Source organism: Eublepharis macularius, chromosome 7, assembly GCF_028583425.1.
Source record: "Eublepharis macularius isolate TG4126 chromosome 7, MPM_Emac_v1.0, whole genome shotgun sequence".
NCBI classification, from domain to species: Eukaryota; Metazoa; Chordata; class Lepidosauria; order Squamata; family Eublepharidae; genus Eublepharis; species Eublepharis macularius.
In genome coordinates this window covers 136750364-136776595 of record NC_072796.1, presented here as the reverse complement: position 1 = coordinate 136776595, position 26232 = coordinate 136750364, and the positions used below count along the sequence as shown (strand labels likewise).

Here is a 26232-nt window from a genome sequence, read left to right as displayed (position 1 = left end):
GAAGGTATCTCTGCCGTCCGGACTAAACAGATGCATTGCGCAATCCCTGAAGCTTCAGATTGTCCCTGAGTGAAAGCTCCAAGATTCTGCTCCATGTGAAGGTGGGTCAACCTCTAATGTGGGCAGAACGCGAATGTTAAAGAACAGTGTTTTATAGAGAGGGGTTGAGAGGCCCTCCTTGCCTCCTGTCCCTTCAGGCTAGGAAATGTGCTTTGTTTACACCCCATTTTTTTTCTCCCCAACGGGCATCTGAAGCATATATTGTTCTCTTCTCCTCCATTTTATCCTTACACCAACCTCGTGAGGAAGGTTAGGCTGAGAGAGTGTGACCGGCCCAAGGTCACCCTGAGAGCTTCCATGGCAGAAGGGAGATTCTAACCTGAATCTCCCAGGTTTTAGTCTGATATTCTGACCACTACACCATACTGTCTCGTGGGGCAGAAGTTTGGGATTCTCAGGATTTCTAGGAGGCTTTGCGGCTTGCGCAGTGTGGCCCTTGCACACGTCCTGCCTGTACTCTAGTTAATATAAAAACGCAGAGTTTGACCCCTCAGAACTTCACGGGGCTTAATGGTCACAAGACACGGTGAGCTTTTTGCCCCAGTGCCCAGTTTTAATTGTTGCAGCAGCAGGTCACAGATGTCGTTGTGGGAAAACGCCGTGTTCTCAGCCCTCGTGTGGCTTCCAATGCTTCAGAAACGTCCCAGTCTCCACATGAGGGCCTCTCCCTATCAGCCGCTGAAAGAACATTTGGGAGTAGGTTTTAATTTTGTGCTTGGTCAGTTGGGATCAGATAAAGCGCCATTACCTGGGCCCTTGTTGAATAGGAGTCCCTTTCCTCGTGTTGTAGCTTGGAGCTCGGAAACAGAGCTCTCTTTTTATTCTCCCTCTCCCTGGCTATGAATCCCTGGCTGTGTTTTATTCCATGTCCGATGAGGCGATATGAGGGACTAGCAGCATTGCAGGTTGTTTGTTTATTGTACCGAACTCCTAAAAGCTTTTTGGTGTTGCTCCGAAGTGGCTTGACTGATAACGCAGTTGTACTTACAAGGGCTGAGAGGCCTGTATCCGTTCTAACTGCATGAGGGTTTTTTTTGGGGGGGGGGGGTGTTGGGACGGGCAAGGTGCATCTAGCACAGAAGCACCAAGTGTGCACTTTTTTTACCCAGTCCTGGCTATTTCCCAAGTTTCTACTTGGTGCTGTGAGCATAAGGAGATTGAGAAGCCCAGGCTTAGACCTATTTCATTGGCACCCTTACGGTACCCTCCCGCAGTGTGATCTGTTGTGATAATGAACCGAAAGGTGTTAAACAGATTGTACCGTGCCGTTTGTTCCAGTTTGGTGTAGTGGTTAAGAGCGCGGGACTGTAATCTGGAGAACTGGGTTTGATTCCCCACTCCTCCACTTGAAGCCAGCAGGGTAACCTTGGGCTAGTCAAAGCTCTCTCAGAGCTCTCTCAGTCCCACCCACCTCACAGGGTGTTTTGTTGTGGGGATAATAGTAACATACTTTGTAAACCGCTCTGAGTGGGCATTAAGTTGTCCTGAAGGGTGGTATATAAATCAAATGTTGTTGTTGTTATTTCCAAGCAGTGTGCCCAGAAAGAGTGGCTGTACTACGTTAATGAAAAAATAAAAGGCTCCTGCAAGCCAGAAGCACACTTGCATTGAAGAATGGGTCCTGCAGAAATATTTTGACTATAGGCATACCCTGTTTTTCTGCCCAGCGGGAGACCCAGTGCAGCCAACAGCACTCTTCTTCCCTCCATTTTATTTTCTCAACAACAACCCTGTGAGGTAGGCCAGACTGAGTGTGCGCGAGAGGCCCAAGGTCACCCCTAGTGCTTCCACGGCAGAGCTGGGATTCAGACCTGGGCCTCTCAGAGCCTAATTTGGCACTCTTAAGTACCACTCTAGTGTCAGACAGATCTTTTATGCTGTTGTGTACTCTAATTGTAAAGTCTTTTTGGGGTAGAAAAGAATATTATTTATTTATTTTATTTATTTTATCGTATTTATATTCTGCCCTCCCCACAAGCAGGCTTAGGGCGGATACCATCCCATCTTTGATTTGGAAAGAAAATGTTCCAGCTGTCCACAGGGCGGGAGATTTGGAGCTGTACAGACATCCTCTAGGAGTTGACAAAATTGCCACAAGCTTAAAAACATGCCGAAGAAAGTAGCAAGGGCTTTATCTTTTTTGGCCCGTGTGGCTCCCTTCCGCCCGTTCTGGTTGTGAGTTCAGATCCAAGAACCCAGGGGGCTTCTCCCGAAAGCAGCATTTGGGTTTGATCCCGTGGATCCGTTCCACTGGCAGTAGCGTTTCCCTCCGGGGAGGATCCTTCCCTGACGCAAGAGAAAACTGATGCCCGCCTCCGCTTCACAGGACACTCTGCTCCCGTCTGTCCTCTCCTGCCATTCAGGGCGTAAATTCCAGAGAGGAGTTCTAAAAACATTTTGTGCATGAGTAAGTTGTGCGTTCACGTACTTGTATAAATTCTCTGCTCATAATTGAGATGGTCTCCTGGGTGCTGTTAAAACACAACCCTGTCTGTCATCTGCCCAAATGCCGCACGGGAGGGGAGGAACGGGGACAGCCAGCTAATTATCTCATAGAATTAAGCGTGCAGATGGGTTGCGGTTTGTTCATTCTTCAAATAGCAGAAGGCCGAGTCTTTCCAAAGTTGCTGCTTAAACTAGTTCTGGCGACGATTGCCGTGATCTTGGGTTTCAAATTCGGGACAGGAGCCACAAGGTCAAGTTGGTCGTGGCTGCAAGGTCAAATCCTAGTCTCAGGCCGGCCATGGGTGTCTCTGCAAAACAGACATGTTTACCTCTCTGGGATTTTCAGAACTGGCCTCGGTGGCCGGATTGCTGATTGGGACCTATCAGATGGTTGTTTTGAAGTAGTAAATTAAGCATTGTTTTCCAGGAGAAGGGCATTTCGTAGGGGGGAAATCTCCATCTAGCAATTACATTGAGACTGGCACCATCTTCAGGCTAATGGATGGTACTGCACGGTAGAGTCTTGCATTCTTCTAAACCAGGGGTGGGCAATTGTTTTGGCTCGGGGGCTACTTTGTGGGAGCGGAGGTTAGCGGAGGGCCGCACCTTTTAAAATGATTGCATTCATTAGTTAACTTTGCATTTCAGAAAAGGTATAAATTGTATCATAAAAATCAATAAATATAAATTAAATAAAATAGTGGTAGTTTTATTCAATTTATTTATTGTGCTAATTTCATATCATCTATAGCTGCAAGCACATTTAATTTTATAATCAGTTTAATGAGACAAATGTACCCTATCACACTTTTCTACAATTTTTTTGAAATCAGGAGTGAGATTGCTTGTTGAGATTCTTGTCACAGCCTGCAAGTTAATGTCTGTCAGAGAGCATCTATATTTACTCTTGTTGATCTTCATGCAAGAAAAACTTTCTGACTGTCTTGGTGGGCCACAAAAAACTCTGTAGCGGGCCGCATGTGGCCCGCGGGCCGCAATTTGCCCACCCCTGTTCTAAACCCAAGGTTTTCAGTATACTTATAAATCCAGAGGAGTTAGCCGTGTTAGTCTGTAGTTGCAAAATAGTAAAGAGTCCAGTAGCACATTTAAGACTAACCAACTTTGCTGTAGCATAAGCTTTCGAGAGCCACAGCTCTCTTCGTCAGATGCATGTCCATGGTTCTCGAGCTGTGGTTCTCGAAAGCTTATGCTACAAATAAGTTGGTTAGTCTTAAAGGTGCTACTGGACTCTTTAATATTTAGTGTACTTATAAGGGTGCAATTCTGTTTAGGGTTGCACGCTGTGCTTCGTTTATGCGGACTTGTTTTTTTTTTTCTTTTTAAAAGTCTCCAGAAATTCAAAGGTAGTATTCCACAGAAGAGCAAACCCAGTATATCAGTCAATATGTCTGATTCTCAACATGGCCAAATATATGAGTGTTTAAATCTGGAGACAGGAGTCACGAACAGGACAGGTTTTTCTACAAACCTGAAAAAGGCCCCGGTTGGCAGAAAAATCTGAAATCTAATGCACATATACATACATACACTTGCTGGTGGTGGTGGAGAGTGCCTTCAAGTCATAGCTGACTTGTGGCGTCCCCTGGTGGAGTTTTCATGGCAAGAGACTGACAGAGGTGGTTTGCCATTGCCCGCCTCCTCAACCCTGGTCTTCATTTAAGATCTCCCGTCCAGTTACTAACCAAGGCCGACCCTGCTTAGCTTCTGAGATCTGACGAGATCAGGCTCACCTGGGCCATCCAGGTCAGGGCATCTACACACTTGGAGGTTTAAATCTTCCCCAAAATGATAAAAGAAGAACCTGTAGCTTTGAGAAGTGAATGCCCTCAATGTAGGGATCCCCGGTGCCCCCTGGTGGCAGGCAATCTCCCAGCGGTTTGTCTGCTTGCCTGTCAGTTGCTGGCAACCAGCAGGAGGTTTCAGGCCGCCCGGCAATCGCTTCCACCGGCAGGCAACCCTGGGAGCATGCACAGCATGCGCTTCGTCTGGTGGGAGAATTTCCACAGCCAGAAGTGATGCCATCGTGTTGGTGCTGGGAGCGCATGCGCAAAGAGGAGCTTCCCGGTAAGTACCAGGTGTCACCCCCACCACCACCCCGCCGAGAGGGTATAGGGACCTGGGAGCCCGAACTCGATGGCCTTTGCTAGGCCACCGTAACAGTACTGCTAGCTTTCCGGGCCTGGTTTCTGTCAGTAAAAGGGCAGGGCCTTTCAGGTGTTGGCGTGGCCTTTGACGGAGGACTTAGCAATAACCCCCAGGCAACATGCGACTCTGTGACTTACGTGACTCTCCTAGGCCTGGCTGCTTGCTGCTGTTCAGCATCAGCTCGCCCACCCCAAACACACACACACTCGAACACAAAAGCTAGTGTGGTGTAGGGGTTAGTGTTTCAGAGCAGGCTATGGGAGACCCAGGTTCAAATCCTCATTCAGCTGTGGGAGTTCATTGGGTGCCCTGTGGCCAGTTAACAGGTCCTTAGCCTAACTTGCCTCACAAGGTTGTTGTGAGGATAAAATGTGGGAGAGGAGAAAGCTTTGGGGTCCCGTTGTGGAAAAGGCAGGGTATAAGTGATGTAAAGAAATAATAATTCTTTCTGAAGGTGAGGAGGCAGATGAAAGGTAAGTTGGCGGTGGTATGGGAAGACTGAATGAAGCAGGGAGAAGGGAGGGAATGGGGACTATGAGGGAGAAGTATAGAGATTAGGGGGAAATGAGATCCTCCAAAACTTCTTGTTCATCCCCCGGCTGTACATAGTTATTTCCTTTTTATCTGTGAAGACTCAAACCAGTATAACATAAAACATGAAAATTGTTGCACAAATATATTGCTAAATCAAGCATCATCAAAAGATTTAAAGCATGTATATACTGCAAAGAAGTATACACGTGCTTTATGCTGTATGCTGGACTTTCCAACTGCATTTGCTTTGCAAAGCTGTATTTCCAGGCCTTCAAGGATTTTTGCCAACCTCTTCAGAAAGAAGATGCTGAATTACCAAAAAAAAAACAACCATGAACAGCTCTCACAAAATGAGCTGAACCCTCGTTCAAATCCAACCCTCAACAGGACAACCTCCAATGAGGTCTAAGGAAGACCTACTGTTGCCAACCCCCAGTTGGGGCCTGGAGATCTCCCAGAATTACACCTGATCTCCAGATGACAGAGATCAGTTCCTCTGGAGGAAATGGTTCCTTTTGGAGGGTAGACTGTGAATCCACCTCCCTGCCAACAAGATTGACCTTGATAGACTAGGGGGCTGACCCTGTATAAGGCCTCTCTGTGCATGTTCTGAGGAGGTGGGCCCCCATTTCTATTTATTTTTATTTACTTCAATTATACCCTGCCTTTCTACCCAGTGGGGCCCCAGAGCATCTGCTGCAGCACAGTGGTTAAGTGGTTTGGTTGTGATTTTGTGAATCAGCACTCTACTGGTTCGAATCCCACTTCTGCATTGAGCTCAGAAGGTGGCCTTGGGTAAGCCAGCCCCAGCTCCACAGCTGCATTGCGGGGATAATAATAACACCAACTTGTTCACTGCTCTGGGTGGGTACTAATCTGTCCAGAAGAGCAGTATATAGGCGCAGTTATTATTATTATCGTTCCCCTTTCCTCCATTTTATCTTTACAACAACCCTCTGAGGTGGGTTAGGCTGTGTGTGTGCGGGTGGCCCAAGGTCCCCCAGTGAGCAACCATAGCACAGTAAGGTTTCAGACCTGGATCTCCGGGATCGTCGCCCAACACTAACCACTGCACGCCACAACACATTCTAACTCTGTCCTTGTTTCAGATGGCATCATTTGAAGCTCTTTAAAATTCTTGACCTCAGGCACTGCTTCTGCTGGAGCTTTCTGTACAGGGTCAGATCTCATTTAAATGTAAACCAGGAACTCAGAGTCCTTTGGGGAAAGGCCTCCCCCAAGCTGGATGATCTCTGCAGTGGCTACGTTCACACCTGTGGCAGCTGTATGACATAAGCTTCTTGGAACTCCTGACCCCTCAAAGTTAAATCTCTCCAGAGTCCCAGATACACACACACCATAATCATTTTATTTCTGCCCTTTTCCCTTCTTACCTTGTGGTTTATCTTTCCCTTTCCACCTGCAGCTCAAGGGTTTTCTTTACCCAAAGTCCCCTGACTGGCAATGATAGCATGAGGTTGGGACAGGCCATCGATCTTGGGACAGAGGCCTGCTTCCTCAATTCCTTACACTAGAGGTGAACTAAAGTCTTTCTCTCTGTGTCAATTTTATGTTCTACCCACTGAGCTCCTGTGAGTTTCCTCTCCACAGTCGACCAAGTCGGTGGCTGGGTCTTGAACCGAGATCCCAGTTTTTTCTGCAGACCAGAAGTGTAAATGTGATACTTTTGCTGAGTCTGAAGTACTCAAGCCAAGTAAGAATTACCAGCTTGAGAAGACTTTGTCCCCCCCCCCAAAGGATTGCATTCTCAGCTTCCAAAAGGACACCCACATTCCCGCTCTCTTTGCTCTCCCACTCTTCCTTGACACGGTCATCTTTTTTGCACCAAAGTGTTCACAGCCACCCCAGTGTGAGTGAAGACGTGACTTGAGATTCACACACAGTAACCCTAAGACCTGGATGTGGAAACAGCCTGAAGATGTATGCAAGGGTAACTTGTGAATCAGCCTGCCAGGCCTGTTCTCTGTAGCCCAAGTTGCCGCTGTTGGATGTGCCTACGGGTTAGATTCAGGCTTCTCTGCCTGTCCCTGAATTTGCCCACTGTCTAAAAGAGAACCAAGTCATCATCAATCAAGATGGCGATCAAAGGGGGGAAAGTTCCTGAAAGAGCCCCACCCTGGCCAAAAAAAAAAAAGTGGTGGAGGTTGTCTTTGACGTAGTCAGTTCTTTACCTAAAATATTTATGTCCTGTTTTTCTTCCAATATGGCTACTTCAAGCAAGTAATTAAAAGTTTTGCCTATTACCTGTCCAACCAAAAGGAGCTTTGCAGCAGAATTACATATTGTGGCATAAATGTCCACAGACAAGTGCGCACTTCGTCAGGTGCCTCTGATGAACCTGGTGTCCTGGAGGCATTTAATAATGCAGGCTCCAGCCCACAAGAGCATCTGCTTCGATAAATCGGTTCATCTTTAAGGTGCCACAGGAGTCTCTTGTGTGTTTTCTGCAACGGGGTTCTCAGGGTTGCTCCTCTGCAGTCCGTTATCCAGTTTGGTGCATCCATGTGAGATGAGCGTGCTGCTTTTAGCTGGATAAGCGAACCTCTGTGAGGGAAGAGCTCTGGTTCAACGTGAGCCGTCCGGTGTTAATCCTTCCGTGTTGGACAAGCTTTTCCCTGCAGTTGAGGACTAGCAGCTTGTAGCCATGAAAGCTATGGTTTTTTGGCACTCTCTGATTGCACGCACTCTTATCTGTAAATGTGGGCATTTTTACATTGGGAAATGGAATCACTGTGCACAGGGCCAATTCTCAGTTTTATCAAGCTTACCAAGTCCACATTAAATTGAACATGTGTACTTCTTACTTGCAGAGCTTTTTTTCTGGGAAAAGAGGTGGTGGAAATCAGGACCGCACAATGATGTCGCTTTGGGTCAGCTGGAACAAGGGGGGAGTTTTTTAAAGTTTAAATCGCCCTCGGCGAAAATGGTCACATGGCCGGTGGCCCCGCCCCCTGATCCCCAGACAGAGGGGAGTTTAGATTGCCCTTTCAATCTAAACTCCTCTCTGCCTGGAGATCAGGGGACAGGTCCACCGGCCATGTGACCATTTTCAAGAGGTGCCGGAACTCTGTTCCGCCGCGTTCCGGCTGAAAAAAAGCCCTGCTTACTTGTATCTGTATTTGCAAAAGGGCATACGCAATCTTGATACTGGGTAAACATGTTGGAAAGGTCTAGTAAGCTGCCGTGTTTTATGGACTGTTCTGTTGAGAAAAAAGAACGGAAATGCTGGTAACTTTTTCCTTCTCTTCTTTTTCCTTCTCCCCCCTCCTTCCTTTTAGGTCTTCCTGAACAGTACTACAGCCTCACCTGGTTCCTCAGTCCGATCCTGGGCCTGATCTTCACTCCTTTGATAGGTTCAGCTAGTGACCGCTGCACTCTCAGCTGGGGCCGCCGGCGGCCTTTTATTCTCGCCCTCTGCATTGGTGTCCTCTTCGGCGTGGCCCTTTTCTTAAACGGTTCCGTTATAGGTAAATTTGGGACTAGGGGTGGGGCTCGCTTGGATCTCAGAACTGTCGAATCTCCGTTGAAATTAGCACTGTGGGATAATGCTGAGCAGGGTTTTTTTTTAAAAGAATGCATTTACATTTAGGGCCGAATGAGATGAGATGGTGGGACATAGGAACTGGATCGCTACTCTGTGTGTGTGTGTGTGTCTGCCTGCCTGTGCCTGTGTCCACTGTGTTTTTTAATTAAATCTGCAAGCTGCCATGAGTCAAGGAGGCAAATCTGATCAGGGCCACCGCACTGGGGGAGCGTTTAACCCTCTCCCCCCATGCTGTTTTTTTCATTTAAATTGCCCATTACTTGCCTATGGGGGGGGGGAACTAATAATAATAATAATGGCGAGGTGGCCATTTGTGGACGATTAATGAGTCATGGATCTCCTGCGTCACATCTGTTTTGACCCTAGGGGGAACTGACACGCACACAGAGTATTGCAGGCGCCACTGTCTCCATCTCCCGGCCTTTGCTTCTGTCTCATTCGGAGCTGCTGCCATATTTAGCGTGGCCGTGCAGTGCTTCAGCAGATCCACCTTCCTCTTAGCCCCGTGTCCGCCTGCACAATATTCGCCGGAGCTGAAGTGAATGCAGCCGTGTCTTGGCATGGGAAAACTGTAGGAACCTGTTCACAGGGAAATATTTCCTGTTGTGTTCTGATTTCCCTTTAATGCGTATCTAGCCAACACATCCTGTTTCCAGTATTATTTGGAGAAGGAGAAAATGATCTTTTTTTTTAACTTGTTCTGTTCTCAATGCGTGCATTGAAAAGAAAAAATCACAGCAGGATTGAATCATTGTTTATCAGAAAAGGGCATGAGGAAAGCTGACTTTATCTCTCTCTTTCTCTCTCTCGCTCTCTCGCTCTTAAAGCTTTTACTAATAACCGTAGTGTAAGGAACAATTGGAGCTGGAAATTCACCTTCTTTGGGAATTCGGCTTTAGTCATGCTGTAATCTGGAGAAAGCGATTTGCCCCCGCTTTGGGCCTTTGCCATAGAGTGGGCTGGGGCGTGTTAAATTTGTGATCATGTTAAGCTAATAAATGCTGTAAAAAGTTCTCAGAGACCATGGAAGGGGAAACATTTCTCTCCTCCTCCTCTCTGGTGTACTTACTAGGCTAGCAAGATTTAATCTCCTTGATTCAGCAGCCATTCAGCGCTTGAGTTGCCAGCTTAAAATCAGCAGCTGATGTAGCGCCAGTAACGAAGGTGGTTTCCCTGTTATTGATGCAGCTGCAGCGGGACTTCCACATGTCAAGTTTCCTTTCCCCTGGCAGTGGCTATCCCTCCTCCCCCAGGCCACTCTTTTTTTAAAAAATCAGCAACTGAAATTTTTTAATCAATATAACCTTATTACAATATGTGTAACAGGTTCTCTGACTTCTCAGCTTTATTTTTTTTTTTAAAGTCCCTACCTCTTCCATTGTTATGCCTTTCTCCTTATATTGCCACAATGAAAGCGGATAGAGATTTTTTAAAAAGTTGAAACCTGAGAATTCAGAGAACCTATTACACATCTTCTTATAATGTTATAATAATATGCAATTGCCAACATAAAACAAAAACCAAAAAGCCCTCTGGTAGCAGGAAAAAACGGCAACCTCGGGGACAATATCAGGAAAAATGGTTGCCACAAATAAATTCTACAATGGAATATACAATACATATGTTGGTTACATCACAAACTGAAACAAAACAATGTACATTTTATTTTAAACAGTGTAACAAAATTTCAATAGAGATTGCAACAAAACATTACCTTGGTGTAAAGCGTATTTCTTTTACTGAAAAATAACCTGCTAGACAAGAATCAAGTTTCTTCTTAGTTTTAGTTGAACAGAATTTCCTCTCTTGTCAGCAGTTGTGTGGGCAGGCAGCAGTTAAGTAGCCTGCCAAATTTGTAACTAGAGGAATCAGATTTAAAGGGAACCAGACCAATTTTGCATTAGAAAGCTACCGCAGAAATGGGGTGAAATCTATCTCCTGGTTAAGACCAGAAGCCCGACAATGAAGTGTCATGTTGATGCAGCTTTTTAGTCTCAAACCTTCCACAACGTGGGAATCACAGTTCTGATCTGCCTTATAGGGCTCTTGAGAGATTTCTGTGATGTAACACTTAGAATGTTGAAAGCATTGTATAAATGCTAAATATTGGTGTTTTACAGAATGTCTCAGCACCTGAGGACTAGAAACTTGCTCTCTAAAAGAAACCATTCGGTTTCTGTTGCTGGATTTTCCCCCCACTCTTTGCTGTGATTTCTGCAGTGCAGGTTATTTTATCAAAACTAATGCCTTGCTATGTTGTGTAATTCTTTTCTGAACCCCACCTTCCTTTCTTCAGTGTTGGAAAGAACAGAGAAAGTGGTGACCAGTGTTTTTTAAAGGCACAAAGCTTACTTCAACCTCCTGTCCATCACTGCCAGTCTCGTAGATGTTCGATGGTCTCTCAGCCCCTACCCCCCGCAGCACTGGGTCTCGGAGATGAAACGGCCATTTAAACAAGTTGAAGGATATTTGCAGCCATGGAGGCTGGCCACCAATCAGTTAAGGAGATTAACTCTCCCCTTTTGCGAAGTAACAGAGATTTCCTCTCTCTTTGCCAGGTCTAGCCATTGGAGATGTCCCGGACAAGCGGACAATCGGCATAGTTCTCACGGTGCTTGGAGTAGTGGTCTTGGATTTCTGTGCCGATGCAACAGAGGGGCCGATCCGAGCCTATTTGCTTGATGTAGTGGACAGCGAAGAGCAGGATATGGCGCTCAATATCCATGCTTTCTCAGCTGGTACGTCATTCTGTCATTGGAAATGCGCTCACCCACTCACCAACGTTTTTGCAGTTTAGTGTTCACTGCAGCCCAGATTCTCAGTGTGGCATTCTCGCCTGCCAGCGGAAGTGCTTTCAGCAGCCAGCTGCCATGAGGGTCTGTAGCTGTGCACATGGCCCAGTATCAGCGGAGCTGCCCGAGTGTCTCTTAGAGAACCAGAGCCCCTTCCTCATTTGCCCATAGTAGCGGGTAAAATGCCAGGAAACCTCCTGGCAAGCAGCCACCAGACAGGCTTCTTGGAAAGCGGGAGGACGAGTTAAGGACGAGTTGAGAAACAGCTCAGCTCTGGAGACGTCACACGCTGATCCGGGAGGGCGTATTTCAGGTGTTCCTGCAAGCTGCTTGTAACATGGGAAAGCGGCTTTTAGTAGGAAGTTAAAGGACTTACTCCAGTGCAGCCTGGCACAGAAATTGCCTTGGGACCTTGCCTTTGGTCTAGAGAAGGTACTGTTACTAAGCAGAGAGCCCCAAAGCACGCGGGTCGCAAAAGCCGTAAAGCGAAACCAGAATCAGGAGATAGATGCCCACAGCCCCCTTTATAAAAGTATTTGTGGTTTGAGTAGCAACGCTAAGCTAGTAAGAGGCTGTGCCCGCATCGCATAACTGAGTTACCATGCGAAGAACGACAGCGTGCCAAGAACGCTCTCCCATCTCACAATTTGGATGTTCCTAAAGGAAGACAGTGGATTTGAGGGTATGGGGTTTAAGACATTCTGAATGGAACACCTTCTAATATAAGCAGGCTTGCCCGCCCAAGGAGGAGAGCTGCTGATATGCATCTTTAACCACTGTGTGCATGCTATGACTCCGCAGGAACACAAGTAGGGCGTACAGTGTGACTTCAATCATAGCATTCAGTTTTCAGAACTGGCTGCAAAAGAATGCTCGAAAGCTTGTGGCCGGTGGATGCTGAAATCACAGTAGGGTGAGCTAAACAGGATTTCTGTAAAAGGGAGTGAGGGGCAGTCTTTGGTGCCTCAAACAATTCCTAACTCATCCCTAGGAAGACAAGAATAAATTCCGCATAATATGGAAAGTTACAAAGATGTTCCAACTTAAGTTACACAGTATTTTATTTTTCTTGATGCACGTGGGTGCCATTTTGTTTGTAGAGGGCACACAGCCGTGGTTTAGGGTTTGTGTGTTCTACAGGATTGTTCATATTTTATGTGGCTGCCACGTAAGGGTTCTTAAAGGAGAGGTCTACGATCTCATCCCTTTAAACTTTTACAAAACTTTCCCCGATGCAAAAAATGAGTGATGTGTGTTCTTTTCCGCAGGCCTTGGAGGAGCCATTGGCTACATGTTGGGGGGCCTAGACTGGACCCAGACCTTTTTAGGAGACATCTTCAAAACTCAAGAACAGGTGCTCTTCTTTTTTGCCGCCATTATATTCTCCGTCTCGGTTGTCCTCCACCTTTTCAGCATTGAAGAAGAGCAGTACAATCCCCAGCAGGACAGAATTGACGATGAAGCAGACACTCTTTCCAGCGTCAAACTGAGCGGCAGCCTCCCGCCTCTGAATCGACTCAATGTCATCAGCGAGGAAGACGCTTACGGGAACTCCATGTTCCCAGACGAGGTCCAGTCAGAACAAGACCTCGACATGGATTTCCTCGACGTGGACATTGTGCGGAGCAAGAGCGATTCTGTCCTGCACATGCCAGATGCCACTCTTGAAATTGAATCTGAGCTGCTTTTCCTCCATGATATTGAGCCCTCCATTTTTCAAGACGGCTCTTACCCAAACACCCCCCATAGCACCAGCCAGGAACTGATGAAGTCCAAATTCAACCGCCTGTCTGCTTTCCTCAGGGAAAACGAGAAGGAAGAGGAGATGTTACTTGATAATCACTTGAATGAACCCAAAGTCCCAAACAGCAATGGGTCCCTACCCAAAGACCTTCTGAACGGACATGCTCAGATCGGCATGAAGCAGTCAAGCACCTCAAACTCCATGCGCCGGCGAAGGCACATGTTCTACCGCCAGCCCTCGTACACCTTCTCCTATTACGGCAAAATCGGCTCCCACCGCTACCGCTTCCGGCGAGCCAACGCCATTGTCTTGATCAAGTCCTCCCGGAGCATGAACGACATTTACGACATGCAGAAGAGGCAGCGGCAGAGGTACAGGCACCGGAACCAGAGCGGCGCCACCAACTCCAGTGGGGACACGGAGAGCGAAGAAGGGGAAACGGAAACCACAGTCAGGCTCTTGTGGTTGTCCATGCTGAAGATGCCCAGAGAACTGCTGCGCCTTTGCGTCTGCCACCTCCTCACCTGGTTTTCCATCATAGCCGAAGCTGTGTTCTATACGGACTTCATGGGGCAGGTCATCTTTAATGGTGACCCCAAGGTGAGTACAGAACTTGGGCTTCCATGGGCAAAAGTGGGTCATGGGGGGGGGGGCAGATCACTCTGGTCTTGGCCCATCTATGCTGGCTCCATTTGTTTGGGGGGCCAATTCAAAGTGGTGGTGTTGACCTTTCAACCCCCATATGAGTTGGGACCAGCGTACGTTGAGGATCATCAACTCCCTTTGGAACTTACCTGACCGCTACGATCCTCTTCCAAGACGGTGTTTTCAGTGCCCTCATACCTTTTTTGTTTCATTTTGCATTCCCTCAATGACCTCTCCTTCCTGCCCTGCGTTTTACTTGCTGGTTTTTTAATACGTGTTTTTCATTCAGGTTTTAGTTTTATAACATTCTGCTTTAAATTACTAGCCACCTTCTGTTTGAGCAGAAAGAAATCCCTTCGGGGGGGCAAACTCCTCCTTAGAAATTTCAGAGGAGCCTGCCACTGGGTTTTTGCCCCACCCTTCCTCCAAGGAGACCTTGCTCGTCCTCCCGTCCTCCGTTTTATCGTCCGAAGAACCTTCACCAGTGGAGTGGACTGAATGAGAGTGACTGGGACCAAGTTTACTCCGTGCATTTCATGGTTGAGTGGGGGTCTGGACACGACTCTCCCCCAGTCGAGCCCCGGCACTCTTAACAGCAGTGCTGCCCTGGTTGACACTGTCAGTAGTCTCTGTTCCTGAACCCTTCTGAGTTTCTGTGCAAAGAATAGCAGAGAAACAGATAAGAAAAATATGCATTGATTTGATCTAACTTATTCGGCTTTTAGCCCGCTCTCCCCATGAATGGGCTTGAGTCCAGTAGCACGATGCATCTGACGAAGAGAGCTGTGGTTCTCAAAAGCTTACGCTACAATAAAGTTGGTTAGTCTTAAAGGCGCTACTGGACTCTCTATTATTTTGCAGCTACAGACTAACATGGCTAACTCCTCTGGATGGTCTGCAAAACTCTTTACTAAAGCCCAGTGGAAATTCATACTCTTAAGCAACCGTCTCCAAGCAGATCCCACAGATGGGATCTACTCCCTCCTCCTTTTATGTGTGGCACATCCTTGGCAACTTGACATAACTAGAGTATCATTGCTGTAAACAGATAAATTGCTGCAGCAGTTATTAAGCTCAGGCTGGTTAATAGTCATTTGCCTGATGTTCTGTGACAAGGAAGCGCATAATCTCTGGGTAACGAGGCAGAAAGATTATTTAGGCCCTGATTGGTAGGGTGTGTGTGTGTGTGTGTGTGTGTGGAAACTCTGGTTTGTGCACATCTGAGCAGGCCTCAGTGGTGCCATCTAGAAAATCTGCATTGTTTTCCTGCAGGGCGCTTTCAATTCTACGGAGCTACACGCCTACAATGCTGGTGTGCAGATGGGCTGTTGGGGTTTAGTCATCTATGCTGCTACGGCTGCTGTGTGTTCAGGTAAGAGATTGTGTCAACGGGCAAAAACCCACCGCCCCGATCTGCAAAGGTAGTGCGTGGCTGACACAGTATAAATGGCAGGGGCGGGGGGGGGAGCAGGTGGGAGGGGTTTCTAAGTACAAGACTAGCCAAAACTCCAGGATCAGCCAGAGTCAACGTCCCCTGCTCCCACCAGCCGATGCCGTTTGTCTGGATCGGGCTTCAAGAAAAGCAGTAAATTCTACTAGACGACTCAGCAAGGGGTAGAAAATGCACCTTGGGGGTGCCCGTCGCTGCGGTGAATGTAATGACCAGACCAGCTCTGTGTTACGTCTTAGGGAAAGAGCAGGAAGGTTCCCCCAGTGGTCATCTAGTCCAACGCCCTGCACAAGGCAGGAAATTCACGGCTGCCTCCCCGCCTCACTCCTCCATGCCCAGAGGAAGGCAAAACACATCGAGGAGGAAGCATTCTGGAATAGCTTTTCCCCTTAGGAGGAACAACAGCACTTGGTTCTTTGTGCATTCCCGAGCACAGATCCACCAACTCCTTGACGTGATACTTCCGGGCTGTTGCCTGTTCCTTGTGGCGGCTTCCGGCACTTCCGTCTTGGCTGCCCTGCTATCTTGTCAAGCTGTGCACTTTTGTCAGGGTGCACGGTGGCCTTGATCGGAACAGTGGCAGCCAAGAATGGGGTGGGGACAACGTCGGGAAAAAGAGGAGGGACGGCTGAGACCTAGTTAAAGCTGGGTGCAAGGCCTGTCCGTCCCCTGGACTGAAGAAAAGGGTCAGGTGGTCTCTGTTTTCTTGGCTGCGGGCAGCTTCATTGGCTCAGTTGGCAACTTTCCCCCAAATGTTTTGCAGCCTTATTGCAGAAGTACTTGGACAACTATGACCTTAGCATCAGGGTGATCTACATCTTGGGCACGTTGGGATTCTCCATCGGCACCGCCGTGATGGCCATCTTCCCCAACGTGTACGTCGCCATGGTCATGATCAGCACAATGGGCATCGTCTCCATGAGCATCTCCTACTGCCCCTACGCACTTTTGGGACAGTATCATGACATCAAGCAGGTATGAGGCAGTGCAGCAGGTCATGTCCAACCACTCCACAGTGCTGAAGGCAGTTGGGTGGGTGGGTAGCCATGTTGGTCCGCAGTAGAACAGTGGGATTAGAGTCTGGTGGCACCGTAGAGACCAAGAAGGGTTTCAGAGTGTAAGCTTTGAGAGCCAGTTTGGTGCAGTGGTTAAGAGCAACAGGACTCTAATCTGGAGAGTCGGCTTTGATTCCCCGCTCCTCCGCTCGAAGCCAGCTGGGTGACCTTGGGCTAGTCACGTCTCTCTCAGAGCTCTGTCAGCCATACCCTCCTCACAGGGTGATTGTTGTGGGGATAATAATGACATACTTTGTAAACCGCTCTGAGTGGGCACTAAGTTGTCCTGAAGGGCAGTATATAAATCGAATATTATTATTATTATTATTATTATTATTATTATTATTATTTCAAGAGTCAGAGCTCCCTTTTTCAGACACAAGAGTCAGATCTGATTCTCAAAAGCTTACGCTCTGAAAATCTTGCTGGTCTCTAAGGTGCCACTGGACTCAAATCCTGCTGCTAAAGGCAGAGAGTTTCACCAAGGCCAGTGTTCAGCACTGATGGAATACCTCGTCTGTAGTTGGGCACATAGATGAAATACAGTGTAACCCAGTGTTATTTTCCTCCCTGCTGTGTTGGAGAGTGTGAATTAAGGTCAAGGGGAGCTCTTCGTACGAAGCTGCTTTATGTTGTCAAACCATTCCAGCCTAGAACTGTCTCTGTCCTGACCGGCAATTGACTCTCCGAGGTCTCCGGCAGAAATCTTGACCTTTTTAGTTGGATATGCCAGTGATTGAATTCGGGATATTGTGAACGTAAAGCCGAGCCCTTGAACATCTGGAGGGTGGGTTCTTTTCACCTGGCCTGCTGCTTACATTGGTGTGCCGGCAAGGGACATGTATGGACAGGAGAAAGAACTTGGGCACAAACAGAGCATCTTTTGCTTTTTTTCTGGTTGTCGTGACATTGATGCACAAGTGACAGTCCCGTTTTTTAACAACCTCTTTTGGCTCTGGGCCGTCAAAAGGACCGTCTGATCCACGTTCTCCAGCATCTCAGTTGCCGAGCAAACTATCTGGCACTCAGGGCACTCACAGACAGAAGCTCCTGCAGCCTGTCCTTGAGACTGGATTTTCTCTGCACATTGGTGCTATAAGTAAATAAGTAATAAGGCTCTTGTGAAGCCAAGATCCTTCCCTGGACCAGATGAGGCCACTGGCCAATCTAGCGGTCTCAGGCAGAGAATCTTTCCCGGGCCCTGTTAGCTGAGACCCTTGAACTGGAGATGGCAGGTCATGTCTCGGGGGCCTTCCCCGCAAAAAGCAGGCACTTAGGCCCTGAGCTATGGACCCTGCCCTGGCTCCATTGCTGAAGGACCTCCGTAGTTACCACTTTTACAGTTGACTGAGCCCCAGCTTGTTCTCAAAGAACTTAAGTCTCCTAGCTTTGACTTTTTCCAAGTGCCTCTTATCATTTCAGGGAGGGGAGCTGGAATAGTTGTACTGAGCAAGTTCTGTCCCATCACTGCAGATACAGCCCCCCCCTGCCCACTTTGCCTGCCTGCTCCCCTCCCCCCAACTTGCAAGCAAAATAGCGTGTCTGATAGTGCAAAATGCCGTTCACTGGATTTCCTTCCTCTCTCGTGCAGTGGTTGGCTAATAGATTTCCTGTCTCTTTCAGTATATTCACCACAGCCCTGGCAACTCAAAGCGAGGCTTTGGAATAGACTGTGCCATCTTATCCTGCCAGGTCTACATCTCCCAGATCCTGGTGGCCTCTGCACTTGGGGGAGTGGTAGACGCCGTGGGCACCGTCCGGGTTATACCCATGGTGGCGTCAGTGGGTTCGTTCCTGGGCTTCCTGACGGCCACTTTTCTGGTGATCTACCCTGATGTCGGCGAGAGTCCAAAGGAAGAACAGAAAGGCCTGGCCCCGCCCGAGGTGACCAACAGCAACGGCGTGAGCGAGGAGAAACCGACCATCATCAAGCTGTCTCGGAAAGAAGCTGCTTCCTCGGAAGTGGAAAGTGAATCAGCCGTTTGAGCAAATCACCTTCATTCACACACATTCCAAGCAATTCAGGTGCATGAATCTGAACGTTGTTAGCAAGCAAAATCTGAACTTTCGAGAGACATCCGTTGCTGTCTTTTGTGCTGCAGTGGGAGTATGGTTCCTCATGCAAAGCGTAGATGAAATTCCATAGTCCTAGTATAGCCTTGAATAGGTCGCCTGATTGCTTTCTCCTACAATCTGGAGGATCTCCTTCTCGTTACAGTCTTTCTCATGAGGAGGCATGCACCTGGGTTTCAAAAATAACTCTCATCAATCGGCAGGTTAAACTTTCTTCTTGCATGTTTTATTTTTTTAATGTCACGGTAGTTTTTCAAAATGCTTGGTTATCCATTTGGACAAATTACAATATGTGTATTGGTGATCTTTTTTTTTTAAAGATGGAAATTGAAAACGAAAGCAAATTCTTGCCGCAGCTTTTACACAGGAATTCCTCTATTTCTGTTCAGGTCTTTGACCCCCTTCAAAACTTGCAAATTTTAGTGGGCAAATCAGTTGCCTTAATCGATATTGGCTTCGAAACTGCAATTCTTTTATTATTTTTTTCCATTAAACCTTAGTCTGGATTTCATTACGGTCGGTGCATTCGTTTACTCCCCAGACTCCTTTTCAACAGATTGCTGCAGCTACAGAACAAACGGCTGTCAAATTATCATTAATATTATTTTGATTCAAGATGCTTGGAACATCTGCAGCAGCTGTCGCTTGCAATAATCCCTGAGGTGTGATGTGTTTGTTACAGAGACGGGGGAGGTTTGGGGGGTCCTGGGGGGTTTCGGCATGCCCTGGGTGATAGGGGGGCTTTTCCCCTTTTGACGAATGAACCGGTCAGATTTTTTTTTTCTTCTCGTGGCATTAAAAGCCACTCGCCTCCTTTGTGATGAAGCTGCTTTGGGAACGGAGATCCCCTTTCACTGGTTTCTTCAAATGGGTTGTGAGGGTTCCCTTTTGCTTAAAAGGGGTCGTCGATTGCACTTTTTCTGAACTTCTGGGATGGAAATTGTGACGGTGGAGTTCTAAAAGGTCGCTTTGCCGCGGCGAGCGAAAACCAAAGGCCTACCTCTGACACTGCAGCCACCTCGAGTATTTGTGGTTATGAGTTTCTGTTTTTCTTTTAACGTGTCTTGAAACAGCTTTGGGCCTTAAAGAATCCAACATCTTAAACCCCTGTAAATGTGTATGTAAAGTTGTATGTCTTACTAAACTCGTTCCCTCACTTCTTTTCGACCCCATTCCTTGCCTGCATCCTCTCACCTGTTGCTTTAATTTAATGCTGGGTTTAGGACAAGAGCAGCGACGTATACTGCTTGCATCCCTGTTTGGACTCTTAGCAAGGCCCACATCATAGTAGCTAGGCCACCCTGGGATACCAGGCCTGGTGGCAGTAGGGTTTAGTAAACCTGCAGGCAGGATATCCTTAAGGAACAGCCACCTCAAGGGTCTTTACCCATCGGAGCACTGGCTAGTCCCTGGGCATTCCTTTACAGCGGCCAAGCAAGGAAGTCAAAGAGGCTGAACGAAGGCCGCTCTAGCGATATTTCTGCTGCCTCAAACTCTTTGAAAATGCATGTTGTGTGCCACGGTGCCACTATTGTCATTCAAAAGCAAATATCTATCTATATATCTATATTTCAGAGTGAAAAGAAGTTTTTAATAAATTACTTGAATTGCCAATGTATTTTCTAAAAAGTATGTATGTACAAATGACACCGCTCAAGAGATAATCATCCAGCCGGCATCTTTGCATAGTTTGACAGCATCTTTCGTTCGTTCCTTGGTTGTGGGATTCCGTTTTCCGGCTTTCCTTTTTTCAAAATCCTCCATTGTGGATTAATAGGCTCTTTATAGGCCGGTGGAATTCCATGCACGTTCTTTTGATACGGAGTTTTTATGGAGGCAGGCTTCACCAGCAGCAGAACAGATCCCCGGGATCCAGCCCATTATTGAGAGCATTTGATCTGAAATCTGTTGCTCGGTTAAAAGAAAGATGACTACTGAAGTATTTCAGTGATGAAGTGTGTGAGGCTTGGCTGTACGCCTGTCTTAAGATTTTAATGGTGTTTGCCGCATCGAATCGCCAGGAGCCCTTGTTTCCCCAAGGAACTGGCATTTCTTTAAAACGCTCACTCAGTGACCTGTTTTAAACAGATAGTACTCTGACCCTAATACTGTACCTTGTTCTGAAAACACGGAAGCTGGCCTGACTTGTGGGGAGGGGAGAACAGATCTTCTTCTTTTTGTAATTCCAACCTGGCTTCTCCCTCTCCTTGTTGGGCTATCCCTTAAAGCAGCTTAAATCCCAACCAAGTCTGCCTTGCATTTCTGCATATTTGATGGTTTTTTCCACCTGGTTTAACTGTTCAAAGTTAGGAGGGTGCGACCTGTTTTTGCTCAGATTAATTGACTCTTGTAAGCATGTAAGAGTCTCTCAGTCAGGGGCTCCTGGCCTTCTCTTGGGTGCTATAACCTTCCGACCAGTTAGTTGTCGAATCACTATTTTGTTGTGACCTCTGGAAATCGCCGTCTTTGGGAAACGCTCTGTTTCCTCACTAAAAGAACATTGCTAGAATTTGACCTGTATCTTAAATTCTGGAGAGGAGGCATTTTCTGGAGAGGTATAAAGCCTCATTGCAATATCATTAGCATCGCCCTCTCAGCTGTTCCATCACCAAATCCTCCTTAATAGAAAGACTCATTACTTGCCGGAGCAACATTAACTACCCACCATCCCTAACTGCAGACATGAGATCACCAATGCTCAGAAGAGCTGTGTGAGGTCAATGACTTTGTACATCTTTTACTCTCTGGCCAGCTGTGTCATGCAAATGTAACTTGAGATCTTCCCTGCTGGTCATTTTCAAATGCAGATGTTCAAGCTGAGCTGTAGCATTACCAAAGTCCAATTTCCAAGCATGCTCACTTTGGGAAGGGATGCCCGTCAGAGGGAACTCTGAGCTTTCACTCAGGCTAGGAATACAACTGTCGGCTTAGCCAAGTGCACACATCTGAAGGTCAGAGTTGGATCTGACTGCGATGCTGCTCAAGAGCCACTTGCCAGAGGGGCTTTGCCCTTAGCCGGCATCTCACTCATTTAAGCTACCCATGCAAAGCAACTATAACTTCTGCATAGCTGACTGGAGCAGGTTGCCGCTCAGTTTAAAAGTTGGCCAACTACAAAGGCCCACCCATGGGTGCTTTTCCCAGCATCAGGTTCAAATGGAGCGTTTCCACCAGACTTAGGTGTATTGTCTTCCTCTCCAAGGAATCTTGCTTGATATATTTCTGTATTGGGCTAGGAATCTTTTAGGGAGTTCTCGGCGTTCTATCAAATCTACAGTTTCCATGATTCCGTGGCAGTTGGCGTAGTTTATGCTTGAACCGGATATGCACTTAGCTACTCGTGTTCACCTCTTACAGAAAATACTGTGACTGATTTTAAAATGGAAAGGGAGGGGTCCCTCTTTGATAGACCCTAACTTTACCTTCCGCCACATCTTTGGCATTAGGGCTGACTTCTGTCATGAGAAGTCTTGGATTTTTTTTTGTTATCCACAGCTGTCTAGTTTGTTAAGCTAACATCCCTTATGCTTTATTGCTTATGAAAGGGTTGGACGTAATTCTTCTCAGAAATTATAGAAAGCCTGCTTTCTAATGATGTCTTCTAATCATACTTAAGACAGGTTTGTATGTTTTTAGCTTATCTTGGGGAGAAGATAAAAGCAATAACCTTTTTCTATGAATGGGCTCTTATGGGTTCACAGAGGCATTTTACCCAAGTAGTTTTTTACTACTTCTTTTGATCTGCTACCCACGTGTCCTGCCAGACACTTGGCATCAGGAATGCCCGTCAGGGCGCACAGAATCTTGGTCCTCCTTGAGTCTTAACAGGAGACGGGTTCGAGGTTGTTTTTGGTGGCAGGGGCTGGGGAAACCAACATTAAGATTGGAACTCTTGATTCTTCCAGGCCTAAGCCAGTGCTTTTAAATTTAGTCCTTCCCTTGAAAAAGGTGGATGATCCCTGAAAAGGAGCTGCAAAGGGAGTTGTGGCCTCCTGTTGCCGAGAATTGCTGCCACCTTCTTTATACTTCCTCATCGCCAGCTCCTAAGGAGAAACCAGTCCCCATTCTGGATTTGAAGGAAGATGGGGGGTAGAGGTGACGCCGCCTTTCCTTCTGTCCCCTCTGGGCTTTCTGCTAAGCCTTGTCTGCATACACTTGGCAGAGAGCTCGGATCGCTAGTTCATGGCAAACTGCATCACAAGAGCAGCGCGCACGTCTCCCGGGTGTCTGCCGCAGGGGCTTGCACGTGGTCATCTCCATAGTCATAACTCAAGGAGGCATTTTAAGGTTCTCTCTTGCATGTGAAGAGAGACTGAAGTTTTAATGGCACACGACCCTTTGAATTTCTGTTTTCAGGAGACCAACCGTATAGGGTCCTTCTGCCGAGAAGCACTTTTTGATAGCTGAAACACGCTGGAGTATTTCCAGGCGTTTTTTTCGTGCAGTTTTGGGGGCGGAGGGGTTATCTGGCATCCTCTAGCGTTAACATTTTTGTAGTTAAGTCACTGAAAGCTTTTTTCTTGATTTAAGAAGAAAATGCTTGGGCCCAAGCCCTGGATGCTGCTGTCACTGTACATTACAGAGTAGTTTTCACTAGTTTTTTTTTATCACCCACTCCCAATCTGCTAACAAGGTTACCTAGGTCTGTTTCATTGTTTCCCATATAACCTAAAAAATCCTGCATGAGTCTCTTCCATGTAGCAGCTTCAATATGCAAAACATCTATTGTGGGGGGGGGGGAATGATTGGTGTGCATTAATTTACAGCTATCTGTTTTCTGTCAACAGGCCAAGTAAATGTAAAGGGCACCAAACGTTGCACAGTAATGGAAATCGGTGACTATGTTGTGAGGGGGGGGGGTGAAGATACCGATATTTTTGGTCATCTCCTGTCAATGGATTGTTAGGTCCACGCTTACACAGCACTGCACTGGGAAAAAAGCACTCACATAAAAGAAACTGCTGACTTTTGTGTTTCCCATGTTGCATCCCAATTTTTTTTTAAAAAAAAAAATTCAGGGGAATTTTCTACTAGATCACTTGTTACGCTATTATTTCACGTGAGAAAGTCCTCAAAAGGGAAGTATAGAACTACCTGCTGGGAAATAAGCTGCTGTGAGCACTTAAATACAGTCAGATTACGTTTGGGAACAGAAAGGTTTCCCCAAACAGATTAACCTGGATCCTGAGCAGTTTGCAGGACGGAACTCGTTCCAATATGGCATTTTAGAGTGGGAGGGAGATCCTTCTCCTTGCCAAAAAAAAAAAATTCTGCAAACCTGAATGCAGGCCAAGTGCCGTTTGCCAAAACTGTGATTTCCACAGGCTTACCTTGGAGCAAGCTGCATGAATAACCTATCCCTGCAGATCTGTCTCTAGAGCAGGGGCAGGCTCTAGATTCACTCCCTCTCTTTCAGAACTGCCTGAAAAGGGAGGCCGCCGCCAGGCGTGGCTTTCCCCTCTCGGTGCACAGAGTTGCAGAAAAGCAGCAGGTGACGATGTAAAATTCCTTCTAAACGTCTCCAGCACGGTCTCCGAAACCTCTTGAGGTTTGTACTTGGTGTAACTCTGACGGAATCCCTCGAGGATTTCCTACTGTTGCTACACCATGTTACCCAGAAACCGACCCTGTGCCTTGATTTGTCTTTCACAACTCTGCATTAGCTTTTGTTGTCTGTTGTGGGAGCTGACTGGACAGCCACACAGCTACTCTCCTGAAAGGCAGGGCCATCGTAAGGAGGAGACTTTTTTTTTCCTGCTAGCTGCCATTGAGAAACTTCTCTAATACATTTCCAGGGGGGCGGAAAGTCAGCATCCAGTATCTGTGTCTCGAATCGCCAGGCCACAAGGGCTCTCGTCACAACGATTCACTTTAAAGGCAGCCCATCCCACCTCTCTTTTCAAAGGATTTCCAAAAAAAACCTCACCTAAAAGATGCAAGAATTTGGACTTGTCTGCCTTGGGCCTCTGTTCAGTTCCAAAAATGGAGTTTTTTAAAGTTCAGTACAAGCATAATATTTTTCTGGGCGTAAACTAATTTGAGCAGTCCAGTGGGATCAAATTAAGCAGTCTTTTATTTCTGCTGCAACACAGATACAAAACTTTCTTGGCAGCCGAATGGCCAGCTGAATTTCTTTTAAATGCCTCACGTGGTGAAAAGCTGCATCTAGCCATCTCATAATGAAAAATATAAGAAAAAAAATATAAATATATATATATATTTAGTTCCATTGTGAACTGGCCATATGACAACTCCTTTTTATCAACTTATTAAGTTGGGGCACTATACTAGCTCTTGCTGAGTTTAGCAATGTTTATAAGCGTGTGTTAAACACATAATGTTTAAGTTTTCATGAGGAAAAAGGGATAACAAGCGAGCAATCTGACGGATGAATGTCTCTGCGTGAATCTGATGGCGCCGTGGGCCAGGGGTTGGTTGATTTCAACATGAAGCTTTTTTTCTTTTTTTCCTGGTTTTTTAAGTAAAAGACTTGTTGCATGAGAAACAGTTTTAACTGTTCTGCACTTTTGGTCTGTTTGTATAAATTTTTTTCCCCATTTATGGATAGGAAAAGGCTGAATGTAGACTTAAAAACAAAACCACTATTTCACATTTACATTGTGTTCAATCTGTTGTTCTCCAGTTCAATCTTAATAAACATTTCAATACAAGCCAGCAGGTTGGGGTCTGTTGTTTCTTCGGAAGGACTGGGGCTTCTTAAAGCATCTGCTTGGGTAAGGAGAAGGTCCCAGGCTCGATCCCCTGACCTCTCCAGTTTTTTTAAAAAAATTGCCATGGAGGGTCACAATTAAGAACAACAAGGAAGAAAAAGGGGGCGTGGGGGAAGGTCCCCACAAACTCAACCCAAACAAGCAGGGGAACAAAATAGAGGGGTCAAGTAACAGCCTAAAAATACATTAGAAAATATTTAGTATAAATGTGCACAAATGTAGATTAAAAACAAGTTTAAAACATAAGGCCTGAATGGCAGGCTACGTGTATATGCTAAAGCTTGCTAAAACATCTCAAGGTACAGATGATGGTACAGTCCAATGACCAACACAAGTAGACCAAGGTACAGTAAAAAACCAGACTCGTTTCGGCCCCAAGGCCTTCCTCAGTGGTCAGTTGTAAACAATTTATAATTAAACACAGCCACACACATAGAAACCAATCATGAAATGCTCCCAGTGTTTTATCTAGAGCTCTAGTATTGTGTGATAAAATAGAATTATTGCAGTAGACCCAGGACGGCATTCACACAATGCTCTTCATGAAGTGTTGTACTCTGAGGCTTAGTTTCCAACGTATAAGGGTGTGTTTCATCAATCTGCAGTAAAGATAGAACGTCACAATTAGGAGCCAGAACAACATTTTCTCATTTCATTGACCTCCCCCCACCCACTCAGTGGTTGCTTTCTTTGGTTGTGGGCACGGACCCTGGTCGTCTTTAGGCCAACGCCTCATCACACAGCTGTGAGGAATGCAAAAAAGACCATGGGCTGGAACTCTTAAGAAGCTCTGTCCTGGGTTCAACTCTCCTGCCAGCCATGAAGCTTACTGGGTGGCCTTGTGCTCCGGACACTCCTTCTCTTGGCCGAACCTGCATCACAGGGTTGTTGTGGGGATAAAATGAAGGCAGAGAGAACGATGCAGGTTGGCCTAAGCTACTTGGGGAAAGGGCAGGGCAAGAACCTAGTTCC

General features: G+C 46.6%; 1 protein-coding gene across 2 annotated transcripts in view; it reads left to right on the top strand.

The window, feature by feature from the left end:
- SLC45A4 (solute carrier family 45 member 4) overlaps positions 1 to 25209 on the top strand; it is a 105115-nt gene extending 79906 nt beyond the window's left edge. For both annotated transcript variants that reach the window (XM_054984640.1, XM_054984639.1), the window contains 6 exons: positions 8505 to 8693; positions 11329 to 11508; positions 12831 to 13906; positions 15224 to 15323; positions 16165 to 16376; positions 18080 to 25209. In XM_054984640.1, the coding sequence (XP_054840615.1) occupies positions 8505 to 8693; positions 11329 to 11508; positions 12831 to 13906; positions 15224 to 15323; positions 16165 to 16376; positions 18080 to 18442 (2120 nt within the window). In that variant the 3' untranslated portion in view covers positions 18443 to 25209. The remainder of the gene's footprint in view (positions 1 to 8504; positions 8694 to 11328; positions 11509 to 12830; positions 13907 to 15223; positions 15324 to 16164; positions 16377 to 18079) is intronic.
- Positions 25210 to 26232: the final 1023 nt, after the last annotated feature.